General features: G+C 40.3%; 1 protein-coding gene across 6 annotated transcripts in view; it reads right to left on the reverse strand.

Moving 5' to 3' along the window:
* Positions 1-21,574, reverse strand: part of HECW2 (HECT, C2 and WW domain containing E3 ubiquitin protein ligase 2) — a 397,525-nt gene that overhangs the window by 106,503 nt on the left and 269,448 nt on the right. For 4 of the 6 annotated variants that reach the window (XM_063647764.1, XM_063647765.1, XM_063647766.1 and 1 more), the window contains 8 exons: positions 21,351-21,520; positions 18,868-19,010; positions 16,719-16,819; positions 14,930-16,303; positions 13,657-13,752; positions 3,363-3,513; positions 2,560-2,663; positions 1,918-2,042 (listed from right to left, as the gene is read on the reverse strand). In XM_063647764.1, the coding sequence (XP_063503834.1) occupies positions 1,918-2,042; positions 2,560-2,663; positions 3,363-3,513; positions 13,657-13,752; positions 14,930-16,303; positions 16,719-16,819; positions 18,868-19,010; positions 21,351-21,520 (2,264 nt within the window). The remainder of the gene's footprint in view (positions 1-1,917; positions 2,043-2,559; positions 2,664-3,362; positions 3,514-13,656; positions 13,753-14,929; positions 16,304-16,718; positions 16,820-18,867; positions 19,011-21,350; positions 21,521-21,574) is intronic. The other 2 variants (XM_054478078.2, XM_063647767.1) reach the window with 1 other exon arrangement.

The raw sequence follows: 21,574 nt of genomic DNA on the forward strand, positions 1-21,574 counted from the left end.
AGGCAAATCACAGGCGTTTAATAAATACTGATTAAATGAAGGCATGAACAAATGAACAAAAAACAAAGGGGAGCTTGTGCCATCTGACTCCAAGTCCAAGGCTCTTCCTATTAAAGCATGATTTTTTTCTGTGTTACAGTGACAACTCTAAATGTTAGCCCATTCCACCTTGCATGAAAGCCTGTCACCTCCTAGAATTATCCCATACATGAGTTTAGGTTTGTGTAACCTGGCTTCTGTATCCCTTCCCAGGCTCAAATCTGACTTTCACTAGTGTCCTATGTTCTCAATACACCAGCAACACCGAACTGCTTACAATACTAATAATCCAGTTTTAGAACTTCTACAGTAATTATCAAGACAGACTTGCAGCTTCATGAATCGATTGTTTTGCAAATGATGCTCCTTCTACCTAGAGTACTCCTGCCCATCTTGTTTCTTGGGCAAGCTCTTAACCAGCCTTTAAAACTAATCTCAGATGCAAACCTGTCTATGGCCCCTTCCATGTGCCTTCCCTTTGGAGTTAACTGTCCACTCCAGCAGTGTATCTTCTATAGCCATCCATTATTGCACTTGTAATTCTGGTTATGACATTATAGTTACTCTCAAGTCTGGGATGCCAGGGCCCAGTTGCTGTCATCTCTGTATCCCTGGGTCTTAGCTCAGTGCCTAGCACATAATCATCAAACTTGCGAAGCTGAGTGCTCAGTAAATCTAACCCCTCTCGCTAATATATGAGGATAGCTAGCATGTTATTCATTGTTTACTCTCCTCCCAAGTCTTCTCTGCTCCAAGCTAAACCTGTAAACCAGGAGACTATGATGAGGAAAGGCAGACAGATGTTTATACTTGTAAAGCAAAGCTAAAGAAGTAAGGCAGAAAAATATTAACATAAATAAATATGTAAACCACCAACTCCTGGTGATAGGACTATGTTGACTTTTATTTTTCTCTATGATCTACTCTGTTTTTCCGAAAGTGTACGACATGTCTTGTTAAATTCACTATGTTCTCCTTCAATTCCTTTAACAAGTCCCTCATTCGAATTTTTCTAGTATTATTAATTATGTATTGTTCATTATTTATGTATTATTATTATTAATACTCAAGGTCAACTTCTTCAGTTTCTATTCTACCTATTTACCCACCAAATCTTGCCAACTCCCTGTCTGCGATTCCTCTCATGCTGAATCCTTTTTGCCTATTTTCTTATATCCTAGTACAGGTTTCTATCAACACATGCCATGATGAATGGATTATATCCAGCTAGACTTCTATGGCCAATGTTACCCTCATTCTAAATCACTTCATGTGCAGTTAAAATGACTTCCTTTAATTACTATCTTCAGTAAGCCACTCCCTCAGCCCTCAGAGACTCATGGAATAATCCTTTAAATCCTCCTGTTATGGGTCCGATGTTTGTGTCCCCCAAAGTTCTTATGTTGAAACCTAATCACCAATATAATAGCATTAGGAGGTGGGGGCAGGAGGTGACCTAAGAGGTAATTAGGAATTAATACCCTTATAAAAGAAGCCTGAGAGAAAGCCCTCAGCCCTTAGACCACATGAAGATGGAGGGAGAAGATGGCTATCTACACACAAGGAAATGGACTGTCATCAGACACCATATCCGCTAGTGCCTCAATCTTGGCCTTCACAGCTCCAGAACCATGAGAAATAAATTTCTGTTGCTTATAGGCCACCCAGCTTACAGTGCTTTGTTATAGCAGCCCAATGAACTCAAATAGTTTCTTTGGACTAAACGGGTTAAAGTGTACAGTGCTCAACACAGAGCTCAGAACACACTAAGTGCTCTGGAAACATTCGCCATTATCATTCCTGCTATTACTACAAAAAAAATGATCATTTGCTTTGGCCTGTTGTTTTCCTTCACACTCTTTCAGATTCGCTACTCACAGGGTTAGAATGCAGCACGGTGAAGAACTCTGGGCTGATGAGGAACTTCACGGGGGGAGACTGTAACAGCAACGTGAGCCTGGATCTGGAGGTAGAGTGAGGCAAGATGTTCTCCCGTCGGAAATCTAGACAGGGCAGACCACAGAGGCTGTCAGGGAAATCTTTCTATGATGTGAAAACTATCTACTCACTTCAGTCTGCATTTCAAAAGAACCATAGGATACCTACATCATGTGTTATCATTTTAATCCCCCAATGCTTTTTTCTTTGCTGTAAATTCATACATAAAACATGGCTGTTCTTAATTACACTAAAATTCAGTTAAGTAATATTTCTAGTCACTATTAACATTTTAATGCATTCTTATGTGTTTTAAATGATCTGATTCTTTTTCCAATATCCCACAGATCAAGAAATTAAAGTAATTTATATTCTACTTGGGTTTTGTGATTCCTTTCTTAATATTAATTAAACATTGAGGATTAGAAGAGGTTTCTGGTGAATTCTGTTTTTTGAGTTGGATTACCAGATCTTATTGAAGAGCAAAAGTTCTCCAAAAGAAAAGCTTTATTTGTTGGGAATCCTTATTTGCTTCTTTTTCCACTTTTATGAAATTACAAAAACAAAGCCCAAAGGTCTTACCTGCACTGGCTTGGTGAAAGTCAGCTTCCTCCCCTGCCCCATCAATAGCATTGGTATTTTCCTCAGGCCTCTCATTGGTCATGGTTCTGCGGATACTCTGATATCTAAAATCATGAGCCTAGAGTTACATTCCAGCAGCCTTTAAAAGATTGGACTCAACTGCTCCCCAAGAGTCTAGAACTTTTCACTATCTTCTCAGCTTCAACTATTTCCTCCTCCAACCCCCATTCCCTGGACTTCTTGGCCATCTGCTGTTTAAATTACACTGCATTAAATTTCTTCTGTCCATTGTCTGGGGAACATTTTCCTGGCAAATTAATAACACTAAAAAAATTCTGTGGCCCTTAACTAAAGAAAAGTAAATTCCTATATTGTTAAAGGAAAAAAACTTTATGTTCCACAGCAATTAATTCTTGAAAAAGAATGACTCATCTAAAAAGCTTAGGTTGATAATAATGGGAAGCCACAAATAAAGATTCTAGAGACTAGAAAAGATGTTTGGCTTTAAATAACAAATGCATATGTTCTGCTTTACTAAACATCAATGCTTGGGTTGACTAAAGGGGTCATATTTATTTATTTGTTCTCTAGTTTCCAAACAAGGTATATATGTGGGTGAGTATTATTATTTTTTTTAATCAAGAGAAGTCCAATTGAAGTCTGGGAATCAAAAGAGGTAACAGCTACACTTTAATGACAGGACACACAAAGATCAAAGAGACAACCATGTCTTCTACTTTGTGCCAAGTAAAAATTAGCCCAACCACAAAATACAACAGTCACAGCAAAATGCTCATCCTCACCGCCGGTTCAGCTGCTCCATTTGCTGTATGGAGTTAGATCTCTGCAGCACCTGCGGGGCTGGGGGAGCTGTCGGTCGCTGCCACGTCGTGGTTCTGTTTACGTGATCCACGTAGAAGATCCTGCCGTGGCTGTCAATGCGTGCCTCCCAGTCTAAATAGCAGTGAGGCACCGAAAGGAATTAGGAGGAGGAGCTGAGACGATTAATAGGGTTCATTAAGTTCGGCATGTGTTTTCTTTCTCTGACATGCTATAATCTAAGACTAATAACATACATCTCACTGCATTATCCCATACTTCTCGCCAGTCCACTCCAGAATCTGCTGTGACTGATTATTAAGCCTATCCTGTGCGTATAATACCAGTCCCTTAAATAATCTTTAAATTTAGAGAATCTTTCCAAATTTGCCCACAGTGCTCACCCTTCACATATGAGCCCCAGCATTTTAAAAATATATGTAGTTGGTTTCATAACACTTCAGATATTCACATCAAAATGGGTATTGATGTTTATTTTCACCAAAAAAACCTGATTTCCCCATGTCTTTTCTAGCTTCAATGAAAGCCTCATAGCTGGAAACTTCCACATGCATATTCATGCACAATTGTAGTAAATTTAGTCCTCAGAAAAAAATAACTAAAATAACTATGCTCGCCTAGTGATGAAACAGTATCATTATCTACAAACTTCTATTTGCACTTTTCCAAAGATGACTACATTTTCAGAGCAAGGGCAATTTCTTGCCTTCCAACCTCAAATAAACATAACGTTTTAAAAGATTAATTTTATTTTTAAGTGTGTTAAATCTTTCTAGAGAAATATACAAGTGAATCTTCAGAAGGCAGACTAGTCTTCAGAGTCAGACACCCCACCTTTGTGACTCTCTAAAAGGCCATTCGCCTACTGAAATCCACAGAGCATGAGCTGATCTTTTCAAAAGGCAAATTTTGAAACTTATTACAGGTGTGAAGGGTAATTTACACAGGAAACATGAAAACAGCAGAAATCTATTCTTTAACCGGGAAAGTTCTTCATGCATTTATATTTTTGTGTAAGTTATTTTTTGAAATTAATAAGCATTTTTCTCCTGACACATTCAGCTATCTCAAAACTGTCCATGTGATCACATGCTTATCAACAGACATAGTAGGGCTAATCCTGGAGACCAGGAGGAGGGCATATTTTCTCCTGACCACCTATGGCATTTGCTCTGTAAGGGAACAGGGCAAGTATCCCAACAGAGTCCTTAGGGTTGGAAAGACCTGCATTGTAGAGCTCAGCCTGCACCAGACCATTGCTGAAGGCCATCACCTCAGCTGGGAGCAGAAAGACATCTTTTGTTGATCTCAGCACATTGTAATTTATGACAAGTGGCAAAAGAAAGAGGAATTGGGCTGAACAAAAGCACCACACAGACAGCAAACAACTCAATGCCATTCACGCTCCAAGGTAACACAGATTCTACCATGAAACAGCCTGCCAAATCTGAATTCTTTGGGCACTGCAGTCCCATCAATAAGACATTTTCAAAAGACCTCATGCCCAGCCTGTTGATATGCTCACAAATAGCAAGTACATTAAAGCATCTTCAGGAACCATTTTTCAAAACACTTTGATTTATTTCACTGTTTTGCTCTGCTCCTTGCATGCTTTTCCATCTCAAAGATTTTGGGAACCAATTACCCCTATATCTCATTCCTTTCTCATTGGAGCCAGGGTAATTCAGGCACATAGACATCAAATCAAATGCACATGAAAAGAAATGACCAATTCTTCTCCAAAGAATGTTTACAGTAGCCCCAATTTAAAAAATGTAGAATAGGTCAATTCAGGATAAAAAAATAGAGACCAACTAGACCAACTAAAGGAAACAGAGAGAGGAGATGCTGCCAAACTCCCAAGATTAGATTATTACTAAAATTTGGCTCTCAATCTTCTGGCAGTTATGGGAGAAAAGAAAACACATTGTTGCATACTTTCCATTTTCTGACAAAAACAGTGAAAAAAAATTCTCAAAGATGGAATTTTTTCCTGGAACTAACAAAGTAGGAATTTACCAAGTGAAGTATGACTATGGCTTGCTTGAGGTCTGTATGTGTAGCAAAATGGCTAGGTGGAAGAGAGAACAGCCAAATAAATGTGTCTTGCACACAGAATGTAATAAATGAAAAAATAATTTAATAGTATTTGACCCAGCCATCCCATTACTGGGTATATACCCAAAGGACTATAAATCATGCTGCTATAAAGACACATGCACATGCATGTTTATTGCGGCACTATTCACAATAGCAAAGACTTGGAATCAACCCAAATGTCCAACAATGGTAGACTGGATTAAGAAAATGTGGCACATATACACCATGGAATACTATGCAGCCATAAAAAATGATGAGTTCATGTCCTTTGTAGGGACACAGATGAGATTGGAAATCATCATTCTCAGTAAACTATCGCAAGGACAAAAATCCAAACACCGCATGTTCTCACTCATAGGTGGGAATTGAACAATGAGAACACTTGGACACAGGAAGGGGAACATCACACTCTGGGGACTGTTGTGGGGTAGGGGGAGCGGGGAGAGATAGCATTAGGAGATATACCTAATGTAAATGACGAGTTAATGGGTGCAGCACACCAGCATGGCACATGTATACATATGTAAGAAACCTGCACGTTGTGCACATGTACCCTAAAACTTAAAGTATAATAATAATAAAAAATAAAAATAAAATAAAAAAATAAAAAGTATACTTCCTCTAAAAAACAAAACAAAACAAAAAAACTGTTCATCACTGGATGAATGGATAAAGAAAATGTAGTATATACATACAATGGAACATTATTCAGCCTTAAAAAGGAAGGAAATTCTGACCCATGCTACAACATGAACCTTAAAAATATTATGCTAAGTGAAATAAGCCAATCACAAGAGACAAATATTTTAAGATTCCACTTATATGAAGTACATAGGGTAGTGAAATTCATAGAGACACAAAGTAGCATTAGGAGATATACCTAATGCTAAATGGCGAGTTAAAGGGTGCAGCACACCAGCATGGCACATGTATACGTATGTAACTAACCTGCACATTGTGCACATGTACCCTAAAACTTAAACTATAATAATAATAATAAAAAAAAGAAAAAATAATTTAAAATGACACAAAGCCACAAAAAAGAATGATTCTTGTATTCACCTTCCACAAAGGCCAGTAATAGCCTTAATTTATAGTTCAATAAAGACCTTTCAATGTGCAATGGGGAGAATAAGAAAACAAGGACCAAAAATTTGCTTTCTAAGGTCATGGAACACTGAATGCATATTAAAATTATCCCTATCAAATACTGTATCTTCACACTGATGTAATTACTCAAGTCCCCATAAAGACAAATTCTATAGTGCTGATTTCAAGTGAATGCTTGGCTCTGAATCAGGAAGGGCTGTTATGCTATTGGTTTATCCATGAACTACATATCCACTTCTACCCACGCTGTCAATATCATTCTACTCAGGCAAAGGCAGCAGAGGTGCCTGCAGAAAGGTTAGCTCTCTGTTGTATCTATCAAAGTTACTTTGCTGGGTACAACTGCTCCAACATCTTATATGTCTTTATATTGGGCCTGGTTTGTTTTTGGTATAAGAAAGCATATGAAAACTCATTTCATAGCATCAAAGTTTCTTTCAGATAGACAATGCTAAAATGAGATACGCAGAGTTAGAAGACTGAGGACTTAACATTTACTTCCTTGTCTTGCCACATTGTCAAATAGGTTATACAATCAGGGTGCAGTGAAAACGAGAGCAATGTTTTGGGAGGTGTGTGTATGTGTGTGTGTGTGTGTTTTGCACTGAATTGGGAGGTAGAAGGCCTGATTTCTGGCTGTGGCTTGTCACACTTTCACTACAAGACCTTAAAAAAAGTCACTACACCTCTCTGAATCACAGTTTTGAAAAATTAGAGGACAGAATCAAACAACTACAAAGGTCCCTTCCAGTTCTAGTATTCTATGAATCTATAAAATTATGCCCATTTTATTATATTAGGTTCAGCAAGAACCTAGTAACATTTTATGTCTAGGCTAGCCTTACAGGGCCAGGAGATTTGAGTCCCTGAGGAACAGGGCTCCACAAACACCTGCCAATCCTATTTTAGCCATGACAGCTCCAATGTTATTGTTGTATATATTGGTGTTCCACATAATATTTCATTTGCATAAATAGCTTCATGACAATAATAAGGTTTGAAAACTATTACCCACAGAAATGTTTCTCAAGGCAGGTGGACTCTGACAACATGTGCCAGAATCACTTTGAGGATCAATAAAAATGCAGATTCCTATGATGCACCCCAGGTCTTCAGAATCAGACTATCTGAAGCTAGGGCTCAGTTATCTGCACTTTTAACAACCTTCTCAGCTTATTCCTAGACACACTAAAATTTGAGCAACACTGACACAAATTAATAAGAACTTAAAACAGTAGCTAATTTGCTGGACAAACCCATGAAGCAAATGCCAGATTTCTCAGAGACCATGAAATGGAGGCTCACAAAAATCTAAACCTCAGCAGCTGGGTGCGGTGGCTCACACCTGTAATCCCAGCACTTTGGGAGGCCAAGGCGGGTGGATCACCTGAGGGCAGGAGTTTGAGACCAGCCTGGCCAACATAGTGAAACCCTGTCTCTACTAAAAATACAAAATTCAGCCGGGGGTGGTGGTGCATGCCTGTAATCCCAGCTACTCAGGAGGCTGAGACAGGATAATCGCTTGAACCTGGGAGGCAGAGGCTGCAGTGAGCTGAGATCACGCCACTGCACTCCAGCCTGGGTAACATAGTAGGATTCCATCTCAAAACAACAACAACAACAAACAAACAAAACCCTAAACCTTGCCTAAAATCCAGGAGCAAGTAGACTCTTAGACACCCTAAGACTTTAATATAAATAGGCCCTTTTAAGTGGCTGGACACGAAGGGAAAGTCGGAGAATTAGAAAGTGGGTAAAACTACTCCAAGGCTACTGTCACAGCACTGGTCTCCTCAGCAGGGAACAGAGGCAGGTAGAACATTAGGTCTTCAGAGTTTTCAGTTTTTAAAATCAACATATGTGGAAAGGGGGCAGAGTTGTTCCTATGATCCCTCTGCTCATCTCATCATCCTTTCCCACTCCCTTCAAACCAGACCTCAGTCTCCACTGGACCACTAGGCTCATGATTGGATGAGCTGTGAATAAAACTCAGTGGATGCTGATATTGAGAAGTCAACAACTAAACAGCATGAATTACAACATATCAGGGGTGGGTGGGGGGTGCTCTGGGTAGGGTTTTGAATTGGTTATCATTGGATTTAGTAAAATCAAGCACCTGATTGTTGTGAAGTAAATGTATAAATCCACTATAAAAAACTATAATAACCACAGGTATCATCACCAAAATGGCGAGATGATTAAGTTCTAATGAACTAAAGGTACTTTCAAAGAAAATTATAAGCTTTGTGATAAATGACAGATGACAGTGTTTAAAAGATTTTTTTTTCGTATTTGAACACTCAAGGAAGTAAAATTCCATTTGTATAAAGTATAAAAGTAGGCTAAACTTATCTATGACTTTAGGAATCAGGACAGTAGGCCCATTTCCCCATACAGAGTTGTGGTCAGTGATTGAAAGGCGGTACAAAGGGGACTTCTAGAGCGCTGATGGTGTGGGCTGCCATGTGTGTTTAGTAGAAAGAATTCGGCAGGCCATATGTGCTCTTTTCTGCTATTTTATTTGAACAAAAAGTTTTTTAAAAAGTCAAATAGTTGCATATTTGGCACTGTAATCTTCAATTTTTAATAAGGTAGTTTTTTAGATTAAAAGTATCCATTTTTTCCTCAAAACAAATTTGTAACCTTAGAGAATAAGAGTCCCTAACCCTAAACATAGTAGAAACTCTAAGTTTAGATTAATTATACTTTTCAGATTCACTGCATGGTTTTAGGCCTTCGTTTTAAAAAATACTTTAATAATGAAAGTATACAACCACAAAAAATGATAAATGTTCCCCCATAGTTTGAACCCCTCACATAAGTAATAGATTAGCCCTAACAATATGCAACATCCTGCGATCCTATCAGAGTCCACTAACCCAGACTGTTCATCCTGAATCTAGTCCTCTTCCTAGAAAAACTACCATTTTGGGGGAAAAACGTTTATACAACAATTCCATATTGTCTCCAGTGCAGCAATGGGTTAAGTCACAATTACACTGGAATCAATAAGAGAAAAAGAAAATAGTTTTTCAGAGGGGCTGGGCTGGCGATTCTTTTTTCACTCATCTTAATGCTAAAAAGACCAACATTTGTCACACTGATAATATTTTAGAGGGCTTTAGCCCTGAACTACCCTAGCTGACAGGACCATCAGTAACATCAGAATGAGAAGATACAGCAAATTCTTAAGGCATTCTGGGTATAATTGAGTCCAAGCTACTTCCCTGGGAGGCTCTCAACAGTGTCATGCTGCCTCCAAGGCCTGGAACTTTCTTATTTTTTACGAATCATTAGAATATCTCTCAACCAGAGCTGGAGTTACACAAGCCACAAGGCCACAGTGCACTCTGTGTGGTCTAAGGCAAGAGTAAGATTTTGAGAACCAATTGGTAGATCACCATCACCGCTGATCAATCTTAGTACTAGATCTGTTCCCTTCTTGAGATGGGAGAAATAAGAATGGAAAAAGAAGAAAGCAAACAAGTAAATCCCTGAAAATATGATGAAAAGGTGCTAAAGTAACAAGAACAACAATAATAATGATAAAGAAAAAGAAAAAAAGAATCAAAGCCAGGCACAGTGGCTCACACCTACAATCCCAGCACTTTGGGAGACCAAGGTGGGAGGATTGCTTGAGGCCAGGAGTTCAAGGCCAGCCCTGGCAACATAGTTAGACCCGTCTCTACAAAAAATAAAAACAGAAAAAAACCAGCCAGGCATGATCATGCTCGCCTATAGTCCCAGCTACTCGGAGGCCGAGGCAGGAGCTTCACTTGAGCCCATGAGTTTGAGGCCGCAGTGCACCATGATCATGCCACATGGAGGCCATCAAAGCTCAAACTACACTGCTTCAGTAGCTTGTCCCTAGGGTAGAAAGAGAGTGACCTGCACAGAGAGGAGAGGTGCTGCTGGGTCTAATACAGATGCTGAATAGAGCACATCTATCTGGACCACACGATGTTGGCTCAAACCACTGCAGCCACTTCCCTAATAGGTGAGGGCCCTCCTTGGGGAGGACCTCTTTGCATAACTCTATCCCAGAAGAAGAGAAAGCTGAGCACTTTTTGAGTATTCCTGGTGGGTCTGACCTCAAAGCACTGCAATACATTGAAGTTTCAGTGAAACCCCCAAACCCTCTGATGTGAGGCATTGGTGGTGCCCAACAAATAACATATCACCGTGTAAGCCACCCTCTGCCTCAAACCAGACTTTCAGAATTTACATTCATCTACCCACACAACAGGCCCTTCGCTTCCAATCTCAGATCAGAATACCTGATAGAGGAGAGGGAATATTTGAAACTCTGTGTCAACTTTTGCTTGCACGAAATCTTAAACAAATTAATTTATCTGGGCTTCAGTTTCTGCAACTATAAAATAAAAGAATCAGATTAGCTGACTTCTATGCAACAACCTATAAATTACAGACAAGACCTGCTTCACCTACCTCACAAAATTATTTAAAGAACAAAAAATAAAGGAAAGCATGCAAAAGTGTGCTTTGTAAAGTGTAAATCACCGCAAAAATGAAGTTATAATAACTAACAGTGTTAAAAATCACAACTGTTAGCCTTAAAATTCAGTCAGGTCATTTAAGACATGGGCCAATCTGCACAATCCAGCCAGACACCCCAAGCTGAGCCTCGGAAGCCACAAGACACCACAGAGTGTAGACGCCACAGCTCTAAGTCAGACGCATGACCAGAGGTGGTAGCAAAGTTGTCCAGTTAGAAAAGGAGGGCAGGGATCCAGCTGAGGTGAGGACAGACAAGTAGCAAGGGCAGCCAAGCGATTAACACTGTCACAAGGACGAGATACACATGGGAATGGGAGACAGAGCTGAACAGCAATCAGGTATGCTCAGACCACAATCCACAACCCACCCATGAGAATACACATCTCCAGATTTGCAAGTTGCTTGGTCCTATAGCACGAGTGTATGAGTGTGTGTGTGTGTGTGTGTGTGTGTATTTGTGTATAACTTATATTTTTAGAGGGAGGCATTGTCACTTCTGAGTTTTTAAAATATAAAAATTCTGTTTATATTTTACAAAAAAATGTTATTTACCAAGTATTAAATAAATTAGCACAGAGAAGTGTTTCTTAGAGTGCACACTGTTGAATTTTGGGTGGGACAATTCTTAGTTGTATCAGATTGTCTCCCCATTGCAGGATGTTTGATACACTGGCCCCTCACCCACCAAATGCCAGTAGCACCCTTCAACCACTGTTATACTGAAAGGCCACCCCACCTCAACTCTAAACATCACGTAGTGGGTGGCACCCCCTGCCACCACTGAAAACCTCTGAATAAGACGGAACACTTTTTAAGAATTTTCCTCCTGTTTGTCAGTCACTGATTAAATACGATGAGTCACTAACTTGCCTTTACTTTTGCAAATACATCAACTCATTAAAAGGAACTGCCAATTGTAAAAAAAATTTCCCAAGATGTATCTACAGGTGTAATGCAAACACCAGTATTTAAACAATACATTGAGATGTCACAAACAGTGGTCATAATTTCAGCAGGAAAGTATCTGTCTTTATTAAATACAATCAGGAGACCAAACTTGTATACAGCAAAAATTACAGCAATTGGATGTGGCTAGGAAGATGTGATTTATCAATGCACTTCTGCAATGCTCCTGTCCAACCCTCTGAAACTCTAAATGACTATTAATCTGCATATACATAAAAATAAAGCTCTCCCAGAACTCTCTCCTAGTGTTCTGAATTTGTTTTGCTCCAATTATACCTAAATATCTTCCAGAAACATTTTCCTTTTTTGACTCATCTTTTCTCTAAGAGTTTACCAATTGTTTTATCAATAAGGAAGTTTTCTGTGGCCCTCTCGGGTCCCTGGGCCCCTCTACCTGCTTAAGATGACACAAGGTTAATTAATCTCTCAGTCCATTTTATTTTAAACTGCTTAAAATATGTTTCCTATGAGTCATGGCCCTTAGTTATCCAAATAAACAAACAAGGGAAAGATCTGTGCCCAAAAGAATTTCAAAAGGATTAAGCCGATATTTTGATAAACTCTCCATAGTACCATTCAGCTCTTTTGTCAGTACTTGCCAGACTAATCACTCAGAATTGTAACCCTTTAAATGCGTCCCCTCCCTTCTTTATGTCCCACCATTTTTAAAACAGAGGAACCAAGGCATCAGCCTGTTGTCATGATCACATATAAGATGGGTAAGTGGAGGGGGTGAGCAAGAAGGGAAAGCGGTAAGGCAAAAGGGTGTACCTTCCAGTGTTTTTTTTAAAGCAATGTTTACCAGGCTTTATCAATATTCATCAAAATGCATTGCTCTCATAGAGCTACATCTCTTTAAAGGACTGTCGAAATTTAAATAGAGTTTACACTTCATTTGGATTATGATTGGCTAGGGGTATCACTCATACCTTTGAATACAGATTATGTAACTATATCGCAGCAACCCTAATCCTCCACCATTTCTCCTTAAGTGCTAAGTGTTTTCTGAAAGTGAAATAAATGAAATGTCTTTCAAGTCCCCAGCTAATTGTCATGTCCCAAATAACTAGTAGACTAATTTCTGAAATTAACAATACTTCTCTGCATATCCCTAAGAAAAAAAATCAGAACCTTGTGCTTAATGATTTTAAATGCTGTAAGTGAACAAAAAGGCAGTATATTACATAGAGTGACGTTTTTCTAAGAGAGTGTACCAATTTGTCTATTAGCTGAAAGAACATTCATGCTGTGGTTAGGCACAATTTTAAAAAATTCTATTACGCACCCAATTTCCCAAAATATCTGGATCTACCTCCATTATTATAGTGTTTACCCCATGGGCAATGCAGGATTTACAGCTGCCCTTTCTTTCAGCATAATGGTGCCAGAGAAGAGTCATTGGCGTAGCACGTCCCGGACTACACCTGCTATGCCAAGTGGCAACCCCCAGATTCCTTCTGCTTGAAGACCACATATCCATCTGTTAAGACTCATGGGAATGGGTCTGCCTGTCACCTTTCACCCTTTGATTAAGGTGGGCCCTTTTAACTAACAGGTCCTCACTTGGTGGGAGAGCCTCGTCCACCCTCTGGTACCGGCTAACATCCTGGCGCACTGAAGGTAGTGATCTCAGTGGCTGGTGGCCGTTGGCTTGAGAACCTAGGATTAAAGGTAGAAAGTTACCAGGTATTGTTTTCTCTTTCAGTATCAAAACAGACTCTATACAAAAAACCTAACATAAATCCCAAGGCTAGTTTCTTTTCTCTGTTTAGTCTCATTTCCTATATGAGGACCTAGAAACAAAAGAAGAGAATAGGAGGTGAATGCTTAGAAGAGGGCTTCCTGAAGAAATGTCCTCTGCATGTATCCCCCCGCCCCGCAGCTTCCCCTGCCTCATCCCTCACCCATAATGGCCTCTGCCCTGGTCATGCACTAATGCTTTAGGGTCACATGGTGGCTACAATATAATGAAGGAAACAAAATTTAAAAAAAAAGGAGGAGGAAGAAAAGAAGGGGATCATGTAGGTAGAAAAATAAATTACAGAATAAGAAAATCATTCCTATTTCTGAGTTATGCCAGTCAGACATATGAAACTGCTCTTTAATTTTTAATGCATCCTTATAGGGCATTTTAAAGGAATCATTCTAGAGAGCCGCATTCACTGAGCATAATACAAATTTCAGGTGTAAATTTGTGTCCTTGGATACAAAAACAGCTTATTCTCCAAGTCAGAATGCATCACCTAACTTAGTTGACATTCTAAATTGTAGAAGACAAAAACACTACCTTTGATGCATAGCATATATTAATCTTCCACTGTGAAATTTTAGAGAGGAGGAGTGGCTAGGTGTTTCTCATAACCTTTGCAGATTACACTAAGGTTGAAGCTGCCAGCCTGTTTGGTTGTGTATCTACAAACCCAGGTTCCAATAGAGACCCATTATTTAAGTTTGAAGACTGCTGTTTAACAGGCCTGTTACTTCAGCAGCAGAAGAGCCATTTTTTAAAAGAGCACTGAATTTGAACTCAAGCCCATCTGGACACAAACCATGCTGTCTTCTTCCTAGCTATGTGATTAAGTCCCTCGGTCTCCCCACTCTGAAACAGGAGGCCTAATCTAGAGGAAGGGTTTCAGCTGCCCACATAGTTGTTACCTGTTCCCTTCTCTTCCTGGCTGTTTTCAATCTTGCCTCTCTTCTTGCCTGCTGAACCTCAAGGTGAGGAATTCAGGTAATATGCAACCTGCGGCCTTATTTACATTGAGGGGAAAACTACAGAACTTCTCTCTGCACAGCTATGCTCGAGCCAAGAGCCACAGTGGTGTCCATATCCTACCTCCAGTAGCGCCCTCCTCCTGGGCAGTTGCCCCTTCACAGGTGCCTTGGGCCTCCCCAGCACTGCCCTCTTCTTGGGGTGGGCTCTCAGCAGCAGCTGCAGCTCCCTCCAGGCTCCCCCTCCGCTGCCAGACCTCCCCTAGCTCCTCCTGGTCAGGTACAGTGGCCGATTCTGCCCCTGGCCCTTCATCCTCCCTACTGGGCACCTGTACAACAGGTAAAGAACCAGCAGTGCACACGGATTCCTGCGACCCTTCGGCAGGGCCGCTGCTGGTGGGCTCTGCTGCACAGGCTCCATCTTCCTCCTCCTGGGAAGAAAAGGCTGGGGTTTCGGGAAACCGTGCGCTCTCAAGAGAGGAGCACCGCGTGTCCACAGAGGACAGCTGCGTGGTCACACTCTCATTGCAGGAGCTGTCAGCGCATTCCAGGTCACTCTCTCCCTCAGGCCTGGTGCTGGCTTCGCTCACACTCTCTGTCCTGGCAGGATCACTGGGTTCTGTTTCAGAGGACACTTGGGAAGGCTCAGAGCCCTGATCAAGAGACTCAGTCTCACTGACGGCTCTTCGGCTTCCTCCTGATGCATCAGAAGTCCCCATGTCTGCCCCACTTGTGGGCTGATCTACCTCTTGAGAGCCACACAGTTCAGCACTGCCCTGGTCAGCACTGGGTTGAGACTCTGGGCCGCCTTCACCTTCCTCTGGGGCTGGGCCTGCAGGTAAGGAGCTCTCTGCAAGCTCTGGAGGATTTTCTGGCTTATCCTCAAAGGAAGCAGCTTCGTGTGTGGAGGCTTCCTCATTCTCAACAGGGTTGTCCTCCAGCTTTGTCTGAGATGTCAGGCTTCCATCATCAGCTCTGGATGCCCTGCTAAACATGATCAGGCCTCCCTCCTCCTCCAAGGAAGATGGGTAACCCAAGTCTTGCTGGAACTCGTGATCTTCTTCATCTGAGTCAATATGAAGCATGGCATTGAGTCTTGTGTCGGTGGGAAAACTACTCCTCAGTTTCGGAGAGGCACCCATGGACCTCTCAGAGCAGGTCGCTGTCCCCGGCCTGGAGTGGCCATTGTGTTCGATAGCATCTAAGTAATCATTGAGTGAATCCTGACGTCCTCTGGGAGGTGAGGTCCTTGAAGAAGTAGAGGTTAATTCCTCTGTGTCTATTTCCAGAGTGGAGCTAGTCCTGAATGAATGCTTGGGGGTTCCATCGGCAGCACTGTCCTCAGAAACTGGCCCATTAGAGCACACCTGGCTGTCGTGATGGCTCCCTGGCATGTCCTCATCATCGGAAGGGCTACCTAAGTCTCCATTCACAGAATTGACTCCAAGTATTGTGCCAACAGCTTCTGGAGAGGCATCTGAATGAGAAAACAGCATTTCTAAAAATTAACCAGAAATAATAAATGAACGTTTTATGACCTATTTGCTTTGCCACCAATAAGTTCAAAGAAATCAGTCATTCCACTGAGGGCTTTCTACTGACTTGCTAAGATTCACCACTCACTACTAAATGAGGAGACTGCTAGTCAGTTTGGCACAGGAGTTATATATGTTAGCATGGCTGAAAACTCTACAGCCCAGTTTCAAAATGCAGGCATCAATCTAAGAGACATTTTTGGGCAAACAGCCTTTCCTACTTGCTTAGAAAATTTCAGCAGGTAATTATTTGACAGCTATTTTACTTTCAAAACAGAACATGAATTCAATTCTGTTCAGAAGCAAACTGACAACTGAGTTAGGTTTAACAAGTTTTTCCTATAGCAATGTATTCATACAGATATATTTATATCTCACCTTCATGAACAGAAGATGTAACCTCCACTTTAAACTGGAGGTACCCACTCACGTGGTCAGCTGGGAGCCTTCTGCCAAGGTTGTAGCTGAGCATTTGATCACTGCAAGAAGAGAAATGCTTCTTTCATCCTGACTACGCTGGAGTCAGCCTTCGCCTTCTTTCCACAGGCCACCCACCAAATCCCTCCTATCTCTCTTAAAACTTTCAGACTCACAAGAACATTAAAGGCTCAAAGCACATTATAGTCCAATGTAATATTATTCATTCATACAAGTGGAACACTTACAAACCCAGAGACGAAAGGAAATGTTGCCATAAGAAAAATTATTATTAAGAGCACAAGACATCATATGCTATGTGGTATTTTTAGGACACTGATTCATTCTCTCACTTTTAAGGGTGACCAGGAAAAGGACATTTTGAAGGTCACCAAGGAGTTGTGAAAGGCCTCAAGTTTTAGGGGTTTTTTGACTCGGGTGTAAAAGGGGAGATGGCTTGGTTCCTCAGCATTTAGGACAACAGGAAGCTGGTTCTAAAAGGACACTCACAGCTAAGGATTATTACCCAACATGGCACGTAGGGCACTGTGCGATACCCTGAAGAACAGGAGCTGGGAGTTAGGGGAGACAAGCACAAGAACACAAGAATGAAAGGGCCCTTCATAGCCAAGACAGCAGCCCTAGCTGTGTGATGGGGAGAGGACCGCTAAGCTCTCCTTCCTCACCTGTAGAGTAAGGAGGCTGGAGCTGCTGGCCCTCCCTGCTGGGAAGCCTGGCCTATCACTGATTCTCAGGATGCCTTGTAAGCAGTGCTGATGGGATGGTTGGCAAAGCCCGATGTGCCACTGTGGTGGGGTCATATCCCAGATCTGGAAGCAGGTTCAGTTTTTGCCTTGCCTGGGCCCTGGGCTTAGACTGTCTGCCTCCTGAAGAATGGAGCTGTCCATCTGTTTCAAGTCTGTCTCTTTATCAAAGTCAATTTCATTTTCTTGCACACAAGCAACAATCTTATTCTGAATTAAATGACTTATTCTTTTTCTCTCTCTCTTTTTTTTTTTTTTTTTTTTTTTTTTTAGACAGAGTCTCGCTGTGTTGCCCAGATAGCCCAGGCTGGAGTATAGTGGTGCAATGTTGGCTCACTGCAACCTCCACCTCCCGGGTTCAAGCAATTCTCCCAGCTTCAGCCTCCCAAGTAGCTGGGATTACAGGCACCCGCCACCACACTCAGCTAATTTTTTTGTATTTTTAGTAGAGACGGTGTTTCACCATGTTGGCCAGGCTGGTCTCGAACTCCTGACCGCGGGTGATCTGCCCACCTCGGCCGCCCAAAGTGCTGGGATTACAGGTATGAGCTGCCGTGCCCGGCCAACTTATTCTTAATTAAGGAAAATCATCAAAAGAATAGTGCCAAATCATTCCACCTCTGCCCTCTAATGGCTATTTCAGAAGGAAGACACAATGTTTCTTCTATCTACTCTTTGCTCCACTGTACAGTTTAGAGCCTCTAGTCAGCTATGCATTATTAATTTGCATAACTTGTTTTTGGTCTTCTCTATCTCCTCAGTACGACTTACTACTTTACTCACAACTTACAAAAAGCTCACAAAAAGAAAATAGACATTAATTACACATTAACTAAATTTTAAGAGAATGTCAATGAATAAATTTTAGTTGCTTGAATGAATGTATATGTCTAGGAGCTTTATTATAACACTTCCTCAAGTCTAGGTCTCGTTTTAAATAGCTCCAAGACAAGATTGTTTCCGTTTTTCAAGAGTAACAAGTTCTCTGGATGGAATTATTTAGGACAAGGTAGGCATCAACCTGATCCAAGAATTCTGCCCTAGGGAGAAGGTTTTATAAAAAACTCCAATATACTGAGAGACAATCAAACACTATGAGATTTGACACTGAAATATTAATGATGGGTACATCTTGGAAAAGATAAAGATGCAAAAAACATATATAATTAAAATAAACCACTTTTTTGTCAAGTACATTTTAATAAGTGTAAGGACACTTTTATTTTTAAAAGAACTGTGTTACTACTTCTTTTCAGTATGAAAAGTCCTAGGACTACCAAGTTTCATGTCATTTTTTCCTATATGAACTAATCTTAACAAGATCCCCAAAGGTAAGGGCTGATTACCCGATGGCTTGTCGCTCCAGCAGCCTCTGGACTGGAATGGTTAGTTTCCCCAGAAAACGCTTGATGATGGGACGGCTCTTGGCAAATTTGTCTTTAATTTCAATTTCTAAGACATCAGTAAGAAGCGCAAAAAAGGAATATTTCTGAAAACACAAACAGATAACATGCTGGTTTAAAAGAAAGACAAATATGATACTATATCATTTTATTTGTATAGGAAATGGTATCTCTTAAATTCTAACAACATACAGAGTTCCACATAGCTAGAAATAGCTGCAGCTATTGTCAATCCTTTATTCACTCAGAATCATTAGCATTCACCATGATTAAAAAGCAGCAGTCAAGGATCTGTATGACAAAAGAAGCCCTCTCAGTCAATCATGCAGCCCTTCCTAGTTTCACAGTTTTAGGAGATGTTATCAAATATTAAGTTATGCACAATGCAATTTTAGTACTCCCTACATTTATTGTATCTCAAGTCTTTGATATTTAATATCTTGTTATAGAATGGTTTAGAATTAACTAGTATATTTGATTGACAATTTGAATTCCTAATCTCATGAAATTCTGAAGTTGCAAAACATAGTTTAAAATACTCCTCCACTTGGTGGTTAAAATAGGAACATCTGCAGAATACTGTGGTTTCCCTGATAAATGTTAAAACAATGTTTAAATGGAATTTTTCCTTAAGTTTAAAAGGCATACAGGGTCATTTCTTCTGGGACAGAACAATAAAAGTATGAGGTTAAGATAGCTTTTGTTGTTTTCATTTTAAGAATGCCACTGGGGAAATTTGGATTGGACATTAATAAGGATATAAAATAAATATGAAGAGCTTTACTCACTTACAGAGACTTTTACATATATTATCTTCACTTTATCTTTACAACGACATAACTTTCTTTTTAAAGATGAGAATCTCAGGATAAGTAAATGATGGTGCCAGGAATCTAACCTAAATTATTTCACTGCTTCCCTGACAGTATCCATGCAACTATAGTGATGTGCATAGTGTTAGCCAACTTTTCACTTAGGTGCCTCTAGGTTTATCTAGTCATAACAATTAAGGTTTTCCAAAGGGCCAAGCAATTTGGCAGTCTGCTTAATGGAAAAAAGTACTTGCTTAGAATAAAAAAGCCGAGTTTAAGCCCCACTCTGTCGCTGAATAGCTAGTCCCATAAACACTCTAAGCTTCAATTTCTTAATCACCAAAATGAAGACATAATAATCTCATCCTTCGTGCCTCCCTTTCAGGCTTGCACTGGTGACATGGTCAAAAACTTTGCGAATTTAAAATGTTAGGAAAATAGTTACTGCTTGTTTCATTATCATATCTATTATGTGCCTTCTAGAATCATATTGAGATATATTTTTATTTCTTCTAGGCTTTGAAATGCATTAGACTAAGTGGCATGCCCTTAAGAGTTTTTTTTTTTTTTTTTACCATGATGAGATCATTAGTAGTTTCTTAAACCAAGTGTAAGAATACAAGCAATATTCGATATCTAAAACCATAGGACCTGCCCAGGAGAAATGCCTTGCTGTGTTGGCAAGTCTCAGATAACCATATCTTTTCTGCAATCGGTTTTAGATCCCCGGATATACCTCTCTCCAATTAAATATTTCTACAACATTGTTAGAACATATTGTTGTCATTAAATATTTAGGGTATGATCTAATTAACTGTGTAACTCCTATGCCAGCCCAGAAAGATTTTCACACTAGTTATGTAAAACATGCCTCAGATCTCCAAGAAATGGAGGGAGAGCTCAAGCTTTGCTCACTAGATAAGAAGTGTCTATTTGTTCATTCTTTGACTTTCTGTAGTTCACATGAGAAAACCCTTTGCTTGATTTCACTGATATGGTGCACTAAGATGACTGGTAGCATACTGTAGCTGTGAGGAAGTCTAAAATACCATCAACACAATCTGGCTTCACTCAGGATGATGACTCCTTGAATGGCTCATCTAATTAACAAAACTCTAGAAATTCATAAAACATTTGCCAAAGCCCGTAGAGAGAGAAATTCCTTTAATTTGTACTAAATGTATGCTACAACAAAATATCAAAATTTTAAATAAAAACAAGATCAGTATTGCTGATTTTTCCCTTGCCTCAGGCCCCACTATGACTCTACAAGGCAATGTTACTGATCCTGTCCTTATTTTAAATGTTCATATTTTATTCATCATGAATTTTTTGCATTAACTGTGAGTTTAAAAAACTGCATTAAGATCTTTATTTTAACAATTGAGTTTTTTAGAGGCACCTTAAATTGTTCCCCTGAAGTGACAGCTTCATTTGTCTTACCCTAGACCTGGCTCTAGAGAGATGGGAATAGCTCATTCTCATTGTACCCCTTTCCCGACAGAACCCCTAGATACTTCATAAACAACCTGAGGATGCAAAAGTCCCGAGGAAAGAGAGAGACTGGGCTGACTTCCTCACCGTCAAGTAGGAGACCCCCAAGGATCATCTTACCTCTCGATGCCAAATTGGATTGGTGGTGTTACTGATGATAGTAGACCGTCTCTCCTGCCCATGGTGGGCACAGGTGGGGAAACTGCTCTTCTTTCCTGGCTGAATTGACATCTTAAGATAAGGGTCAGGATTGAAGAACATCCCTTTTTTTAGCCCAACTGCCCTAAGATCTTTAAAGAAAGAGGGAGAAGGAGGGAGGGACAAAGAGAAAGCAGGAAGGAGGG

Source organism: Pongo pygmaeus, chromosome 11 (genome assembly GCF_028885625.2).
Source record: "Pongo pygmaeus isolate AG05252 chromosome 11, NHGRI_mPonPyg2-v2.0_pri, whole genome shotgun sequence".
Taxonomy (NCBI): Eukaryota; Metazoa; Chordata; class Mammalia; order Primates; family Hominidae; genus Pongo; species Pongo pygmaeus.